The sequence below is a fragment of the Mesocricetus auratus genome, unplaced genomic scaffold (genome assembly GCF_017639785.1).
Source record: "Mesocricetus auratus isolate SY011 unplaced genomic scaffold, BCM_Maur_2.0 Super-Scaffold_6730, whole genome shotgun sequence".
NCBI classification, from domain to species: Eukaryota; Metazoa; Chordata; class Mammalia; order Rodentia; family Cricetidae; genus Mesocricetus; species Mesocricetus auratus.
Genome location: NW_024429184.1, coordinates 17027494 through 17048631, shown reverse-complemented (window position 1 = coordinate 17048631; position 21138 = coordinate 17027494). Strand labels below are relative to the sequence as shown.

General features: G+C 50.1%; 1 protein-coding gene across 1 annotated transcript in view; it reads left to right on the top strand.

The window, feature by feature from the left end:
• The window catches only part of Dnai1 (dynein axonemal intermediate chain 1), a 69722-nt gene that overhangs the window by 37135 nt on the left and 11449 nt on the right, over positions 1–21138 (top strand). The window contains exons 9-13 of the mRNA XM_040739943.1: positions 194–328; positions 4925–5009; positions 9389–9506; positions 9807–9850; positions 19556–19803. Coding sequence (XP_040595877.1) covers positions 194–328; positions 4925–5009; positions 9389–9506; positions 9807–9850; positions 19556–19803 — 630 coding nt within the window. The remainder of the gene's footprint in view (positions 1–193; positions 329–4924; positions 5010–9388; positions 9507–9806; positions 9851–19555; positions 19804–21138) is intronic.

Below are 21138 nucleotides of genomic sequence, written 5' to 3'. Positions count from 1 at the left end.
TTAAAACTCCTTCCTTTCTGTTGTAGAGTGGGTGATTAGCAGGGAAGACAGACTTTGAACATGTAATTACAGTGACTAGAGGGTGCTATGGAAACACTTGACAAGGTTTAATGTGACCAACTCCTGCAGGCTGAAGATCTGGCTGGCTGAAAGCTGTGCCCTGTGGTGAGTGCCCTGTCTTGCTCTTGTCTAGTGGGAAATCTATGACGCCTATGTAGATGAGCTTGAGAAACTGGAAAAGACCAAAGAGAAGGAGAAGACAAAGACTCCAGTGGCTAAGAAAACAGAGAAGATGACCATGAGGAAACTGACCTCTATGGAGTCCCAGGTTTGGTGGGGGTGTCTACAGCTCTGTCACAGCTTGGCTATATAGAAGAGCTTCAAGAGGGAAGGCTGACATTGAGGTGTAATTTCTTACCTCAGGAGAAGATGTAATGATGGCTAGAATTATCCCTGGCATTCCACATCTTCTCCTAATTGATATTCCGAAGGTCAGAGTGTTTGGGAATCACTGGCCCAGGATGGACTTTCTTGAAAAGTCTGCATCATCTGCATGGCAGAAAAGTTACTGAGTCTGCTTGTGGTAGGGGTGTGGTCTAAGGATAAGGTGCCCTCCCTTGAGTTTAGGGTGAGTTGAGTTCTGCCTTCAGTCTTGCAGTTAAAGTGAGTGAGATGGTTGATTTCAGTTGTCACTTTGACATGATCTAGAATCACCTGGGAAGAAGTCTCAAGGGGGGGCTGCATAGATCAGATTGCCCTTTGGGTGTGTCTGTGGGGGTTGCCATGATTACATTAATTGCTAAGGGAAGACCCAACCCACTGTGGGTGGTACTATTCCCTAGGTTTGGGTACTGGGTTGCATACGAGTGGAGAAAGTGAGCTGAGTATTTAGGCACACGTGCATTTATCCCTCTCTCCCCTGACTGATGTGGCTAGCTGCCTCAAGTTCTTCTGTCTTGAACTACCCACTATGATAGACTGTAACCTGGAGTTCTGAGCTAAAATAAACCATTATTCCCCTAAGCTGCTTTTTGTCGGGATATTTTTATCACAGCAACAGAAATGAAACTAGGTCAGTGAGTCTTCAGGGCCAGGATCCAGTCCAACAATTATCCTAGATACCATCAACATCAGTTCATGGATGTAGCCTCCTTGAGTTGGACTGACTGAAGGAGTCAAGTGGGAATTTTAGAAAGACCATGGTTGGGGACTTAGAACAGTGCAGCCTGCAGGGGTTTAGGGATCATCACAGAGTAAAGTGATACAACCATGGGTGATGGCATGGGGGATCACCACAGGAGATGCTGGAGAACCTCATTTATCCCTGCAGCAGAGAGAAATCTGGGTCAGGAGGCGGAGTCCCAGCGTGGAGATCCTAGGGTGTGACCTGCTTTGGAAGAGGGTCACAAGAAGCTAGGGGCTGGCTTCAGCACTTTGGAGAGCGCCCAGGGCGCCTTACACTGAAACAGCTCTGCTCCTTTTTAACCACACTAAACCCCAACTCAGTTAAAGAAGTTCAGTTTTCTTTATCCAAGTTGTGCCCACACCCTCTTACTCTGTTCCATGACCCTGCTGTCACATTTGAAGGGTTGTTTGAGGGTCCCTTGCTATGGCTTAATAGACACTATCTTTCAGTTTCTTTGGATCACTGACCCAAACTGAGTGATCATGGCCATGCTGAGTACTGCAGTCTCAGGATGGGATAAAGCCCCTGTCCTAAAGCCCCTGTCCTAAGGGCTGTGTGGGTATTCTTGGCTCCCTTGCACCATTCCTCGGAACATAGAGACTTCAGAGCAGTCTTAGACCTGGCTTAGGTTCAATATGAAGATTTGTCAGAGTTTGGGCTATTAGGGCTGCTGGAACCCAGAATAGCAGAAACCCCTACTGGAATCATCAAGACCCCAGAAACTGGGAGAAGACTCTGTCTGAGACTGAAAACTGACGTGGGACCTAAAGTCTGCCAAAGCTGATGTATAACACTCCTCTTACATTGGGTTCTTCCAGCTTTGCTGCTGTGGAAAACAGGGATATAGGCAGATTCTGACTCTCTAGGCCACAAAGCCACGGTGAGGCTGGACACAGGGGGCATGATGTAAACCCATTCCCCGGCGAGTGTTTGATTAAAAACCCTCTCTACAAAGGAGTTCCGTTCTAGCTGGGAATGCCAAGTGCTGGGTCAGGCCTTCTGTAGAACAGAATGAGAGTGCCAGCACCTTCTCCTTTGCCCAGGCCTAGACCCTGAGCAGAGAAACACCATTTCCTCAAAGAGCTCTGTCTATTTAGGTTGGTAAAAAGCTCAGGTGTGGGCAGAGAGAAAAGAGAATAAGTTCATGATGCCTTACAAGAAAGTCTCTAGTAATGGACCTCAGGTCTGAGACTCATTAGTGTCTTGGCTGAATACACAAAAATGAATGCAAGCTTGTCTGGTCTGAAAGGTTTGGAAGGCAAAGGGAAGTGAGATCAAAAGCCACACGTTCAGGCAGGACCCATAAAGAGATGTGGCTACCCCATTAGCTGTAAGGACTCAGGCATTATGCTGGCCTGCCCCGTCACCTGGCAGAATGCACCCAGGCAGTACCCTGGCCAGCCCAGGGTTCCATGAGTACTAGTCTGCACCCATGTGCAAAGGACCCCTTTAAAAGACAGACCCTGCCCACTTATGCTCTTATTTCCAGTTCTCCTTCTGCTCTTTCTTTCCTGCTCTCTTCCCAGCGGTTCCCCCGGGGCAGACATGACTTTTCCTGTCTCCCTCTTCTCTTCTGTCCTCTCTCTGTGTCTCTTCACCTCTGTTCTCTTTCCTTCCCCCTCCCTCCGCTTTCTAATAAACTTCTCACTAAGCTCTGTCTGCCTCTGCCTCAGTCACTCTCACCTGCCATGGAATCCACTAAGGTCTCCCTCACACTATCATGACAACAGCCACCGTACTCTCTCCTCTGAGCACACCTAGGGTCCTTTGTCTCCCAGGACAATGATAGTGTCGTCAGACTGAGCAGGGACAAGAACATGGGTTCTGAAGCCCACACAAGCAATGTGAGTCTGGCTTTGATAACGTGAGCTGGAGCTTTCTGAAGCCTCAGTTTCCCCCAAGTGTACTGCCATCTTAATGACATCATAGTTTGAAAGACTGTTGAGCAAACCCACAATAATCTACCCACAGTGCTAGCATTATCACGGTTAGTAACATGCCCCACCAAGGGCGTGGGGCTTGAAAGAGATCACTGTAGGAGTGTTGACGTGGGGAAATGAGGTACCATCGTGCAGCATCAGAGGGGGTGTCTTCAGGTATGGAGTTCCTTGTGGCTAGGGGAAAGAGGGAAGCTGGTGTCAGTTAACTGACTATCTGTCCACAGCAAGCATCGCTTCACATAGGGAGAGTCATGCTCGCCCCGAAGCTGTGACAGGAGAGGCTGTGCTTTGACTCAAGAAGTGGGAGGGTCATCTGGGTACAGGTGACCCTGAGCACTATGCTTGCAGACTCTAACATCACATTTGCCCTCCTTGCCAAGTCCTCAGAGAGAAACAGAGTCGGTCTGAAGAGTGGTGAGGGGCCCTCAAAGAGCCATTCCCAGATGCCCATGTGTGAGCCTTCGGCACTCAGCTGTTGCCTCTGACTGCACTGCCTCCAGGGACCGAGTAAAATCAGTGTGTGCAGTGTTGTGTTTACTCCCTACAAGGGCCTCTGAGGGAGAGGCTGCCCTTCCATCCTCACTGTGTCGCAAGACTCTGTGACCCAGAGAATCAAAGGGACTTGCTCAGGGTTGCATCCAACTAGGAAAGAATTACACATGTGTGTAACTTTACTTAGATTTTATTTATTTTCTTTGTGGAAAGGGTGTCTCACATGAGCCACAGCATGTGTGGAAGGCAGGAGTTAATTTGTGGGAATCATGCTACCATGTGAGTCCTGGGGATGAATGCAGATCTTCAGGCTCTACCCACCGAGCCATCTTGCCAGCCCCAGAACCTAGTCCCTTAACCACAGCCCAACATGGCCTCTCCCAGCAGTGCTAATCTCCAGGATCCCCATGTCCAGCCCGTGGTCACTGTCTGGACACACACTTACCTTGTTCCCTCCAGCCACTCACCCCAGACTCTTTGCTCTTTTCTTTTTTAAAGACCTATTTTTAGCACTTTTAGTTTTGTGTGTATGAGGAGAGAGGGTTATAAGCATCTGAATGTGGTGCCCTTGGAGTCCAGAGCCACGGATTCCTCTGGAGCTGGAGTTACAGGCTGTTGTGAGCCACCCAGAATGTGTGCTGGAGTGGGATGCCAGTCTTGGGCAAGAGCAGTAAGTGCTTGTAACTGCCGAGCCATTATCTGCCCCCCCCCCCCCGTGCTTCTCTGTTAACTTGTCAAGCAGTTTACTTTATGTGTTTATGGAAGTTGCTTCTGCATTCAGAGGGAGTCTTTTCAGGGTAGAACTTGCCGTTTTGCCTGTGGTTTGGGAAGGGTCCTGGCCTAGAAGGCTTAGTTCTGCCTTGCATTCCACCTGGAGCTTATCTCTCCTGTTTTGGGCCTCTGTGACTCCCTCAGCCTGAGACTAAATAAATAAAAAGTTTGGGCAGTCCCTGAGGTCTTTCATGGGGATCGGTCATTCCCTGGTCTGAGAAAGCCTCTCTGTCGCACCAAAGCCTCTAACAGGTCCTTGGGTGCTTCGCCCTCTGCTGCCTTCCTGGGCTCTCCTCAGGATGGAGGGGTGGGAAGGAGCTTTATCCAGGGACCAGATATAGCCACTCAGACCCTTGTTCACCTGTGAGGAAAGGGCTCCTAGAATGTGGTGGTGGTGGTGGGAAACTGGGCTGCAAGCCATTTCTGAGCCTTTTGGGATAGGTAACTACAGGTTTATTTTGCTGAGCCAAAGGCAAATCTGGGCTTTGGCCCAGTGCACTAACTGATGAGGACTTGTGATGTTTGTTTCCCACAGAGTGATGATATCACCAAAGTGTCCCAAGCTGCTAAAATTGTGGAGCGAATGGTCAATCAAAATACATATGATGACGTTGCTCAAGGTAAGACCTAAGGGGATAGTAGTTTTCATTAGTGTGTGTGTGTGTGCATGTGTGTGTGCCCGAGCGTACACACGCACATGTGTGCATGTGAGTGTATGTATGCACACACTAGTGCACCTGCTTGTCTGAGTGTGCACGACATGTGTGCCATGCTCACAGAGGCCAGAAGAGGGCATGAGTCTCCTGGAACTGGTGTTGCAGACACTAGCCAGCTGCCTTATGGTTACTGGAAATCAAAACCCTCTACAAGTGCTCTTAGCTGTGAGCCAACTTGCCAGTCTCAGAAACAGTATTTAAAATCCCTCGCAAAAGATGAGTATTTGAGTGTTCCATACTAAGTCCTGTAGTGAAGGGGAAAATAAAACAACAACAAAACAAAACAACCCCCGTTTCCTCGTCTGGGTGTGCTGACGAGTGGATGCAAGTCGACCGTGAGTGATGGTGTTAGAAGCAGTGGATGCAGGGACGAGATCTGACATGGCGCAGAATGACCTGCAGAATAGTACTCAGTGCCACATCCCACCGTCCTGGGCAGCAGGCAGAGCGAGGAGGAGCACTCAGACTTCACATATGGGTAGCAAAGCTGCCTGGCCTGGGAGTGGCAGAGAGAACCCAAATTTAGGTGTTGGTCTCCTGTTCCTAGTCTCCACCCAGTTGACCTGGAGATGGTAACGCTACAATTCATGGGAGAGGAACTTCTCTGGGGCCCCCTAAAGAAGAGAAAAATAGCCAGGTAAAGGTGACGCACGCACACCTTTAATCCCAGCACTCGGGAAATAGAGACACGTGGCTCTCTCTTAGTTCGAGGCCAGCCTGGCCTACAGAGTGAGTTCTAGGACAGCCAGGGCTACACAGAGAAACCCTGTCTTGAAAAAAAACAAATAAGCAAACAAACAAAAACAAAAAGAAGAGAAAAATAAATATGGGATGCTTGGGAATGGTCAAGGAGGGCTTCAGGGAGCACTGGACTAGGTGTCAGGGACCAAGCAGGTGTAGAAGGGGGAGGGTGTTCTCAGCAGAGGGTGGCATGAGCAGTGACTTGGCGGCGAGAATGAGTAAGAATTGACTCTGGGGACAATGGCCTGCAGACTTAAGGACCCAAAGCATAGCTGTTGGGAAACTGTGAGAATCTAGGAGGAAGAGGCAGGTGGGGTCTGGTATCTGCTGGGTCCCAGGCCCAGCAAAGCCCAGTGAGAGCAGAGCTTGAGGAGGGTGTGACTGGGCAGAATTGAGGGGCCTCAGTGAAGGCATGGGGTGCAACAGGCTTTGTTATGCCTGGTTAGGCGGTTGCACAAGGGATGGAACCAAGGGAGATTGTAGCAGTGGAAAAAGAAGCCCCAAAGCTCACCGTGACGGGCCTGTGTGCAGATATCGTGCTGTACGGTGTGGGCAGAGCATTTTATGTTTCCAAACAGCTATCCTGATATGTGAATAACATTATTATCCCCATTCTATAGATGAGAAGCCCAAGCTAATATGTTACTTCTTGACCAAAACCACAGTCAGTTGGAGCTATGAGTGGTTGAACCAGAACTCAAACACCGGCCCCCTGGAAGATCTGTTGACTAACCACTTCACCACCGGTTACTCTGAGCCGGAGGAGGCATTTCAGATGAACACACTCGATAGTTCTATCCTAGCAATTCATTAGTGACGAGGTGAAGATAGAAATTGATTGAGAAATGCTTCACTCCTGGGGGCCTGTGAAATTCTGGTGTCTGACAGTGCCAAGGAAACGGAACCCTTCCCATGGCATGAGCAGCACATCCCCAAGTGGCTTGTATTTCCCTAAGAGGTTGTGCATTTATGTGGAGCAGCTGTCTCCCCCGAGCTGGCAACGCCATGTTGCTGGCTCGGGCCTTCTCAGTGACTTGGTGCTCATTGCTCACCCCTGGGACACACAACGAAGGCTGCCAAGACCAGCAGCCTAAACAAGCCCCCTTGTTATCGTTGGGGCTGGAAAACGACCTTGAGTGCTTTTCAAAGCTGTCAAAGTACACAGTAGCTGTGAATGAATTTGTCACTCACACAGCATGGCTTCCTGAGACCCAGCCTCTGCAAGTGGCCCGCCACAGGGCTGCAATGCTGATTAATATCCACGGAGAAATTGGCCTTGTGAACCACTTTCATTTATAAGAGCACAGTCACATAAAAATGCACTGAAGTCTGATTTTTTTAAATTGCACAGTGTTTTCCCCTTGGGAAAGTGTAATCATGAAGGAGAAATAAAAATAAAGAAGTGTTACCAATTAATCCAGCTCTGAAATGAGGAATTTTCAAAGCTCCCCCAAGCTCAGGAATGTTGATGTGATCAAGGCTCACACCTTTCTGCCCACTCAATTTTTTGGTTGTTGTTGTTGTTCCAAGACAGTTCTGAGGTTTGAATGTAGTCCTACAACAGCCTACAGGTATGGGGCTCTGTGGGAAGGTCTGGGCAATGCCTGGGCGTGTCTCCGACTGTGCAGAGTTAGAGGTGCCTGCTTGAAAGAAGACAGAACCACTTCCCATCTGACTTTGGGTCTCTGCTCTGTGGCTGTCCCTGCACTATGTACTGGAGACACAGGCATGAATGTAACGTAGGTCCTGCTCTCGAGGGGCTGTGTAGCATGGAAGTCAGGCAAAAAGACTGGCGGGGCTGCACGCCTTTAATCCCAGCACTTGGGAGGCAGAGGCAGGCGGATCACTTTATGAGTTTTTTGAGGCTAGCCTGGTCTACAGAGTGCGTTCCAGGATAGTCTCCAAAGCTACACAGAGAAACGCTGTCTCAAAACAAATAAACAATATCTTGGTAGAGGAGAGGCAGGACTGGAGTAGACAAATTAACTCTGTTTGAAAGAACCAGGTATGCAAGTGTGGTGGTTCAGGCAGCGCTCAGGTGGTTGAGACAGGAAGATGGCCATGAGGTCCAGGCCAGCCTGAGTTACACAGAGACAAATAAAGTGTAGTGCCACAGACATTGCAGCGCTAGCTACCTAGAAGACTGAGGCTGGAGGCTCACTTGAGCCCAGATGGTCCAGTCCAGCTTGGGTAATATAGTGATAACAGGTTACAGACCCTCTACTTGCCATGTAAAGATCCCCCCCTCTCTCTTTCTCTCTCTCTCTTCCTCCCTCCCTCCCCAAACTGGGCCACACTCTCTTGACAGAGTTGATAAGCAACACATGCATGGCTCCATTTTCAAAGAAAGAAAAGAAAGGAGAATGAAGACCCCATAGAAAAGGATGTTGAATCAGATAAAAACAAATAGGAGTCAGCCAGGCAGGATAGCATGGACAAGCACAAGGAAACATGAGTACCTAGTCAGAAAGGATGTCAGGTGGTGACCAGGTGCCAAGATCTGGCTAGAGGATCTTCTTCAAGGAGAGCTGTGAGAAGTCTCAGGGACATGGGGAAGGTGGCATGGTGAAGAGGAGTTTGCTCTTGCTCTTCTGGTCCTGGAAGCATGGACTGAAAGAGGGGTTATGGGAGGAGGTAGGGATATCAGCTTGAAGAATATGATAGCCAGGTGATGGATTTAGGGATCTCAACCTAGCAGTAGTAGCTATGGTTTTTTTAAAAAGGATTTTACAGGCTGGAGAAATGACTCAGAGTCTAAGAGCATTGACTGCTCTTCCAAAGGTCCTGAGTTCAATTCCCAGCAACCACATGGTGGCTCACAACCATCTATGATGAGATCTGGTGCCCTCTTCTTTCCTGCAGGCAAACACGTAGACAGAACACTGTATACATAATAAAGAAACAAATAGATACATAAGTAAATAAAATCTTTTTTAAAATGGATTTTAAAAGATAGGAGGAAAATAAAAGAAAGTATAGAGAGATGTCGGCCAAGGGTTCCCCAGCCTTCCAGCTTCAGTGAATGAAAGGTGAGGCTTCCGCTAGCTCACTGAAAATGCGAGAAGACTTTGAGGATGAGGCTGAGTGCTGGGAACCCTGGAGGAGTGTCCAGGGGGCTGCATCACAGTGAGGCTTGGCAGTGAGTATAAAGTTGGACTGTGTTTTAGGACCCAGGAGGCAGAATGAATAGAACTATTAATCAGCCTCTGGCAGCTGAACCTTTGAAATCTGGTCGCTGTGATCTGAGCTGAGGAAACTCACAAGGATGAGAGATGCAACCTGGGATTCTGTCCACGCACATATGAATGGATCACTGTGATTCCCCTCCACAACTAATATACAGAGAGAACTTACGTGTCTGGCGTTTTTCTAGGCACTTTGCATATATTACACTCAACCTATAGTCTCACAATAGTCCTTTGAGATGGGCACCACTATTATTTCCAGCCCCAAACACAAAAGGGTTCATTGTGTTGTTCAAGGAGGTATCGATTTGCTACAAAGTGGCAGCTCCTGGCTGACTGTATCTGTTTGTGTTTAAGACTTTAAGTACTATGAGGATGCTGCTGATGAATACAGGGACCAGGAGGGTACGCTGCTGCCTCTCTGGAAGTTTCAAAATGACAAAGCCAAGCGCCTGGCCGTCACCGCCCTCTGCTGGTAAGTACAGATATTGCAGTGACTCTAGGGTCCCAGAGTCCCCACTGTGTGCCAAGTCCTGATCCATATGGGCCTTCTATTGCACTTTATATCTTGAATGTGATACATGACAAAGGAGGGGAGAAATAGGACCTGGATAAGAATTGGATTTCAGGATTATCTAATGTCTACTATTGGTAAGAATCTAAACTTGACCTTGGATGTCTGCTGTGTGTTAGTCACCAGTGCCCATGGGAAAGTTCATAACCACGGGAAGGCCATGTCTGTTTCCTGTCCTATGAGGTCACATTTCTTTTGCAGGAATCCAAAATACAAGGATCTCTTTGCAGTGGGACACGGCTCCTGTAAGTGATCCAGCTATTCATGCGTTAGCTCACGCAAACTGTAGACACTAAGTCCCTAGTCTATTGAGAGCTTTTGGCCAGGTTCGAGAAACACAAAGATGAGTAGGATGTAGTCCCTGACCCTCTGAGAGAGGTCACAGTCCAGTGCAGTGGTCCTCAACCTCTTAATTCTGTGGCCCTTTGACACAGTTCCTCGTGTTGTGGTGACCCAACCATACATTTATTTTCATTGCTACGTCATAACTGTATTTTTGCTACTGCGATGAATCATACTGTAAATATCTGTTTTCCGATAGTCTCAGGTGACCCCTGGAAAGGGTCATTCAACCCTCCAGGGTCATGACCTACAGGTTGAGAACCACTGTTCTAATGAGCAGACCCTCACTCTCAAATGGGCAATTAGTGCTGGTCCGAAGAATACAGCTGAGTATGCCAACTGACCCTCAAAGAATGAAGGGGAGGGCTTTGTAGCAGAGGGACCAGCATAGGCCAAGTCTGCTGGCAGGAGAGATATGGTGGGGTCAGCCATTTCCAGAAGGAAACCACTGAAGAAATTCTAGAAAGGCAGAGACTTGTCCAGTACAGGAAGGAATTGCAGGCCTGAGACCAGAGGCTGGGAGACCTGTGCAGGTGTGCCAAGGAGAAACGGAAAGACCTCAGCCACTCCAGAGAGTGGGATGGAGGCCCTCTCCCTGCCTCCTCACCTGGCCTTCCTGACCAGTCCTGAAGCAGGGTAGGGGTGAGGAAAGGCGAGTGCTTGAAGTTTGTTCTTCTGTTTCTGAGGCCCTGGAGACCACAGTTATCTGCGTTGCTGCCCGTTAGGGCGTATTCAAGGCGGTAGGCAGCACACGGTGGGACCTGTGTGCATGCAGTTCGCAATTCCTTCATGTTACTTGGGCCAAGTAGAAGTCCTCACCACTGAGCTGGATAGCCCCTGCTTCTAAAGCGAGGGAAGGGCCCTACACGGCAAGCCAAGCACAGCTCCTAATGCTAACAGCTTGTCCTCTGGCTGGGAGGATTCACTTCTGTGAACAGAAAAACCCTTCCGTTCTCCAAGCTGCTGCTGACTGGCAGGCATACAAGCTCCTGGTCACTGCCCCCTAGCTTGCCCATACGCTCTTTGAGCAGGATAGGGATCCAGGAAAGGGGGGGGTTGGTATTTGTTATTCCTCTCAGGGAGGAGACCTTGGAGCTGCTCCCGGTCCTGTGGTCTGGGCTGCCTTTGAGGGTGCCCTAAATGCCTGCTTTGTGTGCCTACTCCTGAGGGTGGGCTGCTGCCAAATGGGAAGCACCCTCCCCCTCTGGCAGGGGACTAGCACATTCTTCCATTTCTGCTGCAGCTACTGGGCCTGGAACAGAGCCTGGGTGTTGGACAGGTCCTCCCAGGAGTGGGCGTGGACCTCCATGTGAGGCCCGGGCTCTCTGCTTGGGACTGAGGTGAGATTGTGGAAGCCTCCCCAGAAGGTGGAGGAGACTCCATAAATTCCAGCCCGTCTTCTAGCCAGGGTTAGAGGCAAGGTGCTATGAAGGCCACCCATGACCTTCAGGCTGATAGGCTCTCTGGCCTCCTTTGGGCAAGCCCTTACCCAGAAAAAGTTACTTTGTCTCTCCTTGGTCTTTTGAGGCACAGGCCCAGTGGTACCCACAGGCAGCTACAGACCTCCCTCTGGACAGACACTACTCAGTGCCTTTGTCTCCTCAAAGACGCGGCAAGACTGACAACCAGCCAGGCCTCCATCTGGAGCCATCAGGAAACCTGAATGCAGGAGAGTGTCCTGTGAGCTCCAGGAGTATTTACACACACAGGGCAAGAACACACCCCTGTTCTCTTCCCTGCAGACCCTCAGAGGGCCTGAGCAGGAGGATGGGGAATCTCTACAGAAGCCAGGGGCAGAGGCAGTGTTGCTTGCTCTTGTCACTGGCACAGGGGTTACTGGCCAGCTTTCAAATGATCAACTATTACAGTACCAGCCCGAGCTCACCTGGGCATCCTGTGGCTTCAGGTGCGTGCTCTGGGGAAGGAAAAGTACAAGCTGTGTAGCACCCCACTTGTGAACAGGCCCATCGTGAGGAACAGCCGGTCTCAGCTCCCTCACAGCCTTTGAATTTTAGGTTTATTACTGAGGTCAGTCCTGAGAAGCACAGTCCAGGCCCCCTGAAATATATATGTTTATTATTTGGGGTCTCTATTGCTGTGAGGAAACACCATGGCCAAAGTAACATGGGAGGAAAGGGTTTACTCAGCTGATGCTTCCACACCACAGCTCATCACCACAGGAGTCAGGACAGGAAGTCAAAACACAGCAGAAACCTAAGGAGGCAGGAGCTGCTGCAGAGGCCATGGAGGGTGCTGCTTGCTGGCTTGCTCCTTATGGCTTGCTCAGCCTGCTTTCTTATAGAGCCCAGGACTGCCAGCCCAGGGATGGCCCCACCCACATCAATCACTAATTAAGAAAATGCCCTACTGGTTTGCCTACAGCCTGACCTTCTGGAGACGTTTTCTTAATTGAGGCTTCCTCCTCTCAGATGACTCTAGCTTGTGTCAAATTGACATAAAACTAGCGAGCACATGGATAGGCATATATTTCAGAAAGGAATGTGCCTGTCACATCCTTAAGACATAGTTTCCTGGGGTTAGACATGGAGCAAGAAAAGGAAGCCAGGCATGGTAGCCCACACCTGTAATCCCAACACTTGGGAGGCAGAGGCTGGTGGATCTCTGAGTTCATGGACAGCCTAGTCTACAGAGTGAGTTCCAGGACAGCCTACAGAGAAATTCTGTCTCAAAACCTCCGAGAGAGAGAGAGAGAGAGAGAGAGAGAGAGAGAGAGAGAGAGAGAGAGAGAGAGAGAGAGAGAGAGAGAGAGAGAGGAGAGAGACAGAGACAGAGAGGAGAGAGAGAGACAGAGAGAGAGACAGAGAGAGAGACAGAGAGAGAAGTATAAGCCACTATGTCTTCTGGCACCAGCACGCTAGACTGCTTAGAGCACAGAGACAGGGGTATCCCATAGTTCAGGCTCCACATCCCCAGATCAGGGAGAAAGAGCTATCAGCAGGTGAAAGGGGTAGAGGGATATTGGAAGACAAAAGGAGTCAATCCAGGGAGAGATGGTCTTGGAACAGCTGGGATATGACTGTGCCAGCCTGTGATACTGAAGGGGTCCGTTCCAGCTCATTAGCTTGTGCACAGCAGGGAAATGGAGACTCCTCAGGGTCTGTCAGGCAGGGATGGCATAGCAGATTCCAGAACCTCTGTGTGGTCCTGAGGCTATCCCGCAGGAGATGGGACAGAGAGCATCCCAGCAGGCCCCATATTGGAAGGGCAAAGGAGCCAGCTGTCTTCCTGCCCCGCCTTTGTCTCAAAGGAGACCAACAGCAGCTAAATTCTGAACACTAAACTCATTCCTGCTCTGTCCCTTGAACTTGCCCAGGCCAGACATACACTCGTAAGGATTTAAATCTTTCCCGATCATTTATTTGTCAGCTTCACTAATTAAGCAGTGTTAATTTCATTTACTGAAAATGGAAATTCATCCACCTCATTTCTCCCTGTTCATCCTCCACACACAGAATCCATCACTCCTTAGCTGCAGGCTGCGTAAAATTTACAGGACTAATTATGTTGTCAGGTCTCTTTGTAAATACAGTCCATAAAGGCCACTACGCTTGCCGGGCTGCAGTGCAAGGGCATTTCGTTGTTAGTTTAATTACTGGTTAGTTATTTAGGTCCTCAAATGTTTGCCTCGTTTTCCCTAAATCAAATTAAATGTCCCAGTTGATGTGCTCTGTCTCCAAGGCCTTGCTCTTATTTCCCACATTGTTTAAATACAACTCCCGATCTGACGAGGATGCCTAGGAAAGCCCCATTGCCTGAGAAAAAGCTGGAGCCAGGCTTGGCTCTGATGCCTGTGGCCATGCCAGGGGTTTGGAACTCTGCTGGGATCAAGACTCTTTTCCATGTCAGCCTTGGGCTGGGTCCTCTGCCTATGGAAATTGTGGGAATCCCAATACACGGTGGGCGTTTCTGTTCCTAGAGTTGGGGGGAGCAGGGGTAGGAAATGGAGAGATTTCACTGTTGATATAAGAAGGGCCTCAGGACCACTGCAGCCATTCATCTGACTTGTGTGTCACTCAGAAAATATTAGACTCCTAAAATTAGAGTTTGGGCCACCCTTCCCTGAACGCCTCTGATGTTTGGTTCCTGTTGCTGCAGCAGCGAATGACTACAAACAATGGCTTAAGCAACACATTTCTTCTGAGTCCCGGAGGCCAGAATCCCTGGATGAATTTCACTGAGTTAAAATCAGGTGTCAGCAGGGCTGTGTTCCTTCTGGAGGCCCCCCAGGGAGCACCTGTTTCTTTTTCTGTTTCCAGCTTCTAGTGGCTGCCTGCATTCCATGGCCTGCGGCCCTCTTCCAGCCAGCAACCGCATCACCCTGACATCGGCTGCTGCCGTCACGTCTGAGTCTCTGACCCTCTTGCCTCCTTCTTTCCCTTATAAGAACTCTTACGATTACATCAAATCCACCCGGATAATCCAAGATAATCTCCCCATCTCAAGGTCTTTAACTTAATCACATCTGCAAAGTCCCTTTTGCCATACAAAGTGACATATTTATAGGCTCTAGGGATTCGGATGTGGACATTTGTGGGGGGGCATTATTCTGCCTACTCCACACCCCCTCCAAGTGCCTCTTGCATGACTTAATAAGGGAGTCATCAAACAGCTGCTGCCTTGGAACCAGTCCTAGGCTGGCCTCATTTAGGATTGCCACAGTCCGAGAAGAAGCCTGCCAGCCAAGGTTGGCATGGCGTCCTTGTCTCTGCAGTTGGCATCTGCTTCCTCCTGACCGCTGACCTGCTGTTAGCCTTGTGCCCCAACATGCCCTCCACCTGCCTTGCCAGAATGTTCTACAGTGTCCATCCCGCACACACAGAACCGCACCACACAGGGGTGCCAGCTGTGGGTCTGAGGCCCCCAGTGATAGATTCCAGTTTGAGAGGATGTTACTCTGTCTTGTTCATTGGATACTCTTCTGCCAGGGCTCCAGCAGCAGAAACTGAGGACAGTCAGAGCTTTGGTCTATGGTAGCACATGGAGCCAGGCCTAGTGGCTTAGACATGTAATCCCAGCTACTCTGGAGACTGAAGCAGGACGGCAAATTCACGGCCTGCCGGGGCTACAGAGTAAGTTTGAGGCCAGCCAGGGCAACTTGGTGAGATCCCTGGTTCAAAAGAAAAATAAGAAGAGAGCTAGGCTCAGTGGTATAGTATTTTTCTAGATTCAATCCCCAGGAAGTGCAATTATCTGTCTTTCCCTCCCTCCCTCGCTCCCTCCCTCCCTTGCTCCCTCCCTCCCTCGATCCCTCCTGTTTCCTGGGGTGGTGGTTTTAGGAGAACTGCCACATATGGCTCTGTCCATTGGGGTTGCTTCTTCACCCCATACCTTGTGGGTCATTGACGGGAGTCACAGGGCCATGGTGACTGCGTAGACTGGGGTGAGCAGGAAACAAACTCAGTCACCAGAAAGAAGGGGGTGTGTGCTGAGGTGCGCTCCATGGTTGACTTTAACCTTTCCCGTTCTTTACACTTTCTCAGAAGCCAGAGCCCTAGTAGCTGAATGTTCTGGAAGGATTCCCAGAGACTATCAAGACTAGTAGACACTCTCACTCCTAGACCTTTTCCTCCCTTTGTCCCACTTTCTGTAATACCCAGCACGTGTACTTCCTGAAGCCCTGTAGTGTGGAGGACTCTAGAACTTCTTCATTGGCTCCACCCAGAGTCTCTGCCTTGTTATACAAAGGTGAAGTTAGGTGTCCCATCCAGTGTCACTGGAACTAGGAAGTCAGTGGCATTAAGGACAAAGTACCCAGGGCAGAGATCTGAGGCTTCTGATCTCATTGGTAGCTGGGGCACTAAGTGATCCTAATGTTATACTGGGACTAGTGGTAACCTGGTTAGTTGTGTACTGGGGATGTTGGGTGGCTGAGCAATGACGTCATCAGGCTTCCGGTGCTCTGGCTGGTGATATCATACTAAGATTTTTGGATGACTGGGCAATGATGACACTGGCAGATGATGCCACATCAGGACCGTTGGTGGTTTGAGTAATAATGCTGTCATTTAACGGTTTCTAGATATGATGTGTATCACATGGGGCTTTTGGGGTTTGGGACTGTAACGTCACACTGGGTGTATGTGTAAGTGGAACTATGAGATCTCAGCAAGCCACTGAGGTTAGGAATGAGTTCACCATGCAAGAGTTAAGAGGAAACCCCAGTCAAATGAAGATTTTCTCTGCTTTCTTGGTGTATTTTGGCAAAAAAGAGTCTTGAACTAAAATTCACAAAACACACATTCTAACCAGGACTACTGTGCCCTGTATTAAGGAGGACTCCTTTGGGAGGGGGGATGTTGAGACAGGGTTTCTCTGTGTAGCCCTGGCTGTCCTGAAACTCTCTCTGTAGATCAGGATGGCCTCAGACTCACAGAGATCCTCCTGCCTCCCGAGTGCTAAGATTAAAGACCACCACTGCCCCACGAAGAAGACTCCTTTCGCTTGCAAGTAACAGACCTCTAAAGCCAGGTGGAGGAATCCTAGCGCGCGTGTGACCGTCACACTAGTGTGATTGGTCGTTGATTGTACGTACACCTCACTCATGATGTCTTCTCTCTGCACAGCCATCCCCTCCATTATGACTGATTGCCCGGTGCCTTACACATTGTCTAGTGTAGAACCTGCAGGTTTTTATTGGCTTTGCCAATAACCACCACACTGTTCTGGATGACTCTGCCCCTTCTTTTGTCCTCTTCATGTAAAGAACAAATGACCAGGCCTGCAGGGATGTCCCAGCAGGAAGGTGCTTGCCACCAAGCCTGACAAACTAAGCTTGATCCCTGGAACCCAGAGTAGAAGGAGAGAAATGACTCCTACAAATTGTCCTTTGCCTTCCATATGCTTGGCATGGCGTGTGAGTGTCTCCACACACACCAATAAATAAACAAAAATAACTTTAGAGACCAGATTAACGAAGGGAGATAAGTTCAGCTATTAAAAGGATACCATGTGACATGTAGTATGCATGCAAGTAGACCATTTTTCCCCTCTGAGACTCTGTTTTCCACGTATAAAGTTAGGGAGCCACAATTCCGACTTCTTGTACCAGTGGTTCAGCAAATAGGTCAGAAATGTCCTCCATTTGGAGTTACTAAGCAGCCCAGGGCTCCCTATGCCCCTTTCCTGGCTTCACTGGTCATGAGCACTGTGCATGTCCTCAGGAGCCAGGGCTACCCGGAGTTTGTCTAGATAAAGTAGCTCATCACCACTGTCAACCAGGGGTCCAGCCCCAGAACACTGTTCTCAGCCTCACCAGCCATTGCTTCAGGCTCCGTTCTCCCTCTTACCTGTCCATCTCTTACCCTTTGTCAGCCTTGGCTAGTATGGAGGACAGACTGCAATCAGAAGCCCCAGGGACTCACCTCTAGCTAATGGCCAGCTGGAGAGCCCAGTGATGGACTGTCTTCTGGGTGAACCAGGAATGAAAGGGTAGGAGGCAGGCCGGGTGCTCAGGGTCTGCTTTATGGACACAAGGAGCACAGGTGACCAGTTCTAGCCCTCCAGGCCAGATGTAGATAGCTTCGCTTGGAGAATTAACCCTCGGGGCACACCTAGGAGCTCACAAATGCAGGCGCTGCCAGCTCCTCCCCCACCTACTTCAAGGCAGCCCCCTTACTGTGGTTTTATCTTCACCCACCAAAGAAGACTGCTCAGACATGGGTTTAAGCCAATAGAAACTCTTTCTTAGCTGGCCAGTGACTACCACACTGGGTGTTTGGGGTCCCAGTGTAGCCCCAATCCTTCCTCAGGGGGGAGCTCTCAAGCACAAAACCCATGTTCTGGGTTGACATACTTTGGTTAACAAGAATAGTTACCCTGAAGCAGAACTACAGAAGCTAAAAAGCAAGGTTAGGACATTTAGAGCCTTTCCCAGAACTATGGACTTTGATGGATTAGATCTTTGTTTTAGTTTTGGCAGGTGGTGCTGAGTTTTATGACCTGAATGGCACTTCCATCATGGTGTCAGTTGTGCTAAGATCTGGGCCTGTTACAAGGGGATCTTGAGGTCCCAAGCTCACTTTCCCTAGGACAGAGATGGTTTCCTTCCTGCAGCACCTCCTCCATGGCTCAGGCTGGCTCTTCCTCACACACATGGCCTGCAAGGGCTCCAGAGAGGGTGTCTGAGCTGTGAGGATTCATCACAGCAAAGGAAGGTGGGCTTTCCCACAGGCCTTGTCTTCACACAATCTCTGGGTGTCAATACCTCAGATGTACATGATTGTAGCTGAGGTCATGTCATGAATCCAGGGACTATGTGGGACACTGTAAAAATAAGACAGAGAGAAATGATTAACCCAAACTTGTCAAATTGGCCTTGCTTTCCTATCTTTCCCTGCACACCTCAGGACCAACTACCTAGCTGTGCATGGCCAGGTTCTGCAGCCCTTAGGCTAGAGGAGGAAGCCAGGGAACAGGGACAGTGGAAAGGTCAAAGGTTGCCTGGGGTAGGATGTGCAAGATGGAGAACTACACTAGTCTGTTGTCTACCTTTCCGGCTCTGGCTCCTTGAGCTTGGGGAGGAGGGGAGGTCTGGGCTGGCAGCAAGAGAACTGGATGTGAGGGCTGGGTCCGCTCAGTGGTCGCTATTAGGATAGTCACTACAGATGCAGATGGCGTGGGGCAGGTAGGGAAGACGGCGTTGGCTGAGTGGTCCATCGTTAATCGCTGAGGTCTGCACTTGGGCTGAGTGGCCCATCGTTAATCACTGAGATGTGCATTCGGGCTAAGTGGGCCTGTGGAAGCCTGACCTGCCTGGCTAGAGACTTCCAGATATTGGAGGCCTGCTAAGAGCCCAGGCCAGCTGCTCTTGGGAACTGTGGGGTAAAGTTTGAGGAGAGAGACGACAGACAGCAGCATGTCTTTGTTTTTTGTCCTGCTCGCTGCGCTGGGAACTGAAGCCTGGGCTTTGTGTACCCCTCCTTCTGCTCCTCTTTTTCCTTTCTCCCCTCCCCTCTTCCTCCCTCTCCTCCTCCCCCCACATTCTCTCTTGTCGTATGTCCCTCCTCTTTTTCCTCCTTTGTCCTTTCTCCTCTCTCTTCTTTCACTTTTGAGACAGGGTCTACACTAAATTTCCCAGGCTGGCCTTGAACCTGCAGCTCTCCTGCCCCAGTCCCTAATCAGTGGGATTACAGGCCTACATCACCAGGCCTGCTTAGACAATAGCACACTAATTCAAGCTTAATTCTTGTCCTTGGCTGAAGACTTGTAAGGAACATGGGTGTCTGGGGATGTATTATACAGTAGCCTGCCCCTAACCTGGGTATCCAAACTCCTGCTGAGGGTTCTACTCTCCCCTAAATCCACTCACATTCTTCAAATAGTGACAGTCTGAGCTTACAACCCCCCCCCCTCCGCCCCGTTCTGTGCCCTAGAAGGAACGGTGACTGTTGATGACTGGTCTAGTCACCTCTACCAGCTCTTGGATCTATCAGAAGAGAGGACCCAAATTCACACTTCCTCCTCATAGTCACAGAAGGAAGGCCAGAGAGGCACCCCGTGCTCTCCCACAGGCACAGCCAGGTGGGGCCTAATCATTTGGTGGGCACAGGGTGGACGTTCACCTGCTGTCTCCCATCCTTCCTGGGTAGACGACTTCATGAAACAGAGCCGGGGCATGCTGCTGCTCTACAGCATGAAGAACCCTAGCTTTCCAGAGTACATCTTCAGCAGCGAGAGCGGCATCATGTGTCTGGACATGCATGTGGACCACCCCTACCTCGTGGTCGTCGGCTACTACGATGGCAACGTGGCCATTTACAACCTCAAGAAGCCTCACTCGCAGCCCAGCTTCCGCAGCACCTCCAAGTCTGGCAAGCACACGGACCCTGTGTGGCAGGTCAGCCTGGGCCTTGGTGGGAAGAGCTTGTGGGCTCAGGAGGCATGAGTGAGGCACCTTGGGGAGGAGAATTCCACAAGCCAAGGACTGGAGGGGCTGGGAAGGCAGGTTCCAGCCCAGGAGCTGGATTTGAGAAGAGGCAGAGACGAGGGATGGAAAGTTTTCCTTTAGAGCTGGAGTCTCCAGGAGGTAGTGACACACGCCTTTAGTCCCAGCATTTGAGAGACAGAGGCAGGGACAGCTCTGAGTCTGAGGCCAACCTGGACTACAGAATGAGTTCCATGACAGCCAGGCTTCACAGAGAAACCCTGTCTAGGGAAAGCAACAAAAACAAAAAACAAAGAGCTGGAATCTGCTGCCCATAAGTCTCATCATGAAGACTTCAGCCGTCTGCCAAGACTCACTTACGGAGATCCATCAGTACCTCTGCAGCCATCTCTGGCTCAGATCCTTGTCTTTAAGGTTCCTGGACCCCACAGGGACTCTCCTCTGCCACCTGAGCAAGATTTGGGGATGCTCCCACATAGGAATAGCGTTGCCTATTGCACACCCTCTGGCCAGGGCTGGAAAGCCTGGTGGGCGGTCTATTCTTGAGCATCTTTGTAGCATCCCTCTTTCCTAGACAGGTTCAGCAAGGTAGGCAGGGCTTGTCTCACTCTGAGAGCAGGCCATCCCCGCTCTTCCAAAGATGCCCCGCCTCTTTAAGCAGATTCTGAGAGAATCTAAGGTTGGATTTCTGCCTCAAGTTGCCCCAAGTCTCTGGGCTCTTCAGTCAATACTTAGGGCTCTCTCTCCTCTGCCCTCGCACCCCAGGACCTTCAGCCAGGTGTTTGGTGCTCGGCTCTTTAGGCCCTGAGTTTATCGCCCCAGGCATGGGATTTGCACTCCAGACAGGCCTTGGCCTGGGGACATGGCACCCTCTCAGCTTTAGCTTTTTCCCAGAGCCTGGGGCAAATGGTGTCAGAGAGTCAGCCCTCAGGTTATATACCTTCCCCATGAGTGCAGAGGTTCTGTCACCCAAAAGTCCTCGTCCTTATCTTCATGCACAGGGAACTCTCCCTATATGAAGAGGGGGCGTCACCAAAGGCTCTAGAGCCCTGACTCTGCTGGCCCAGCATAGACAGCCCAAGGCCAATCAAGAAGCATCTATAATTGACTTTACCACCCTCCCCCTCCTCAAACCCAGGACTGTGGGATCTGTCTAGAGTCCTACCCTGCCACATCCTCTCAGTCAAATAGCAGGGTGGGGAGTCATCCCAGACACTCAGTTTACCTGGATGGTCTGCTCTGCTGTGTCCTGCCAGGAAAACGGGGCAGCTACCTTTGCAAATTCAG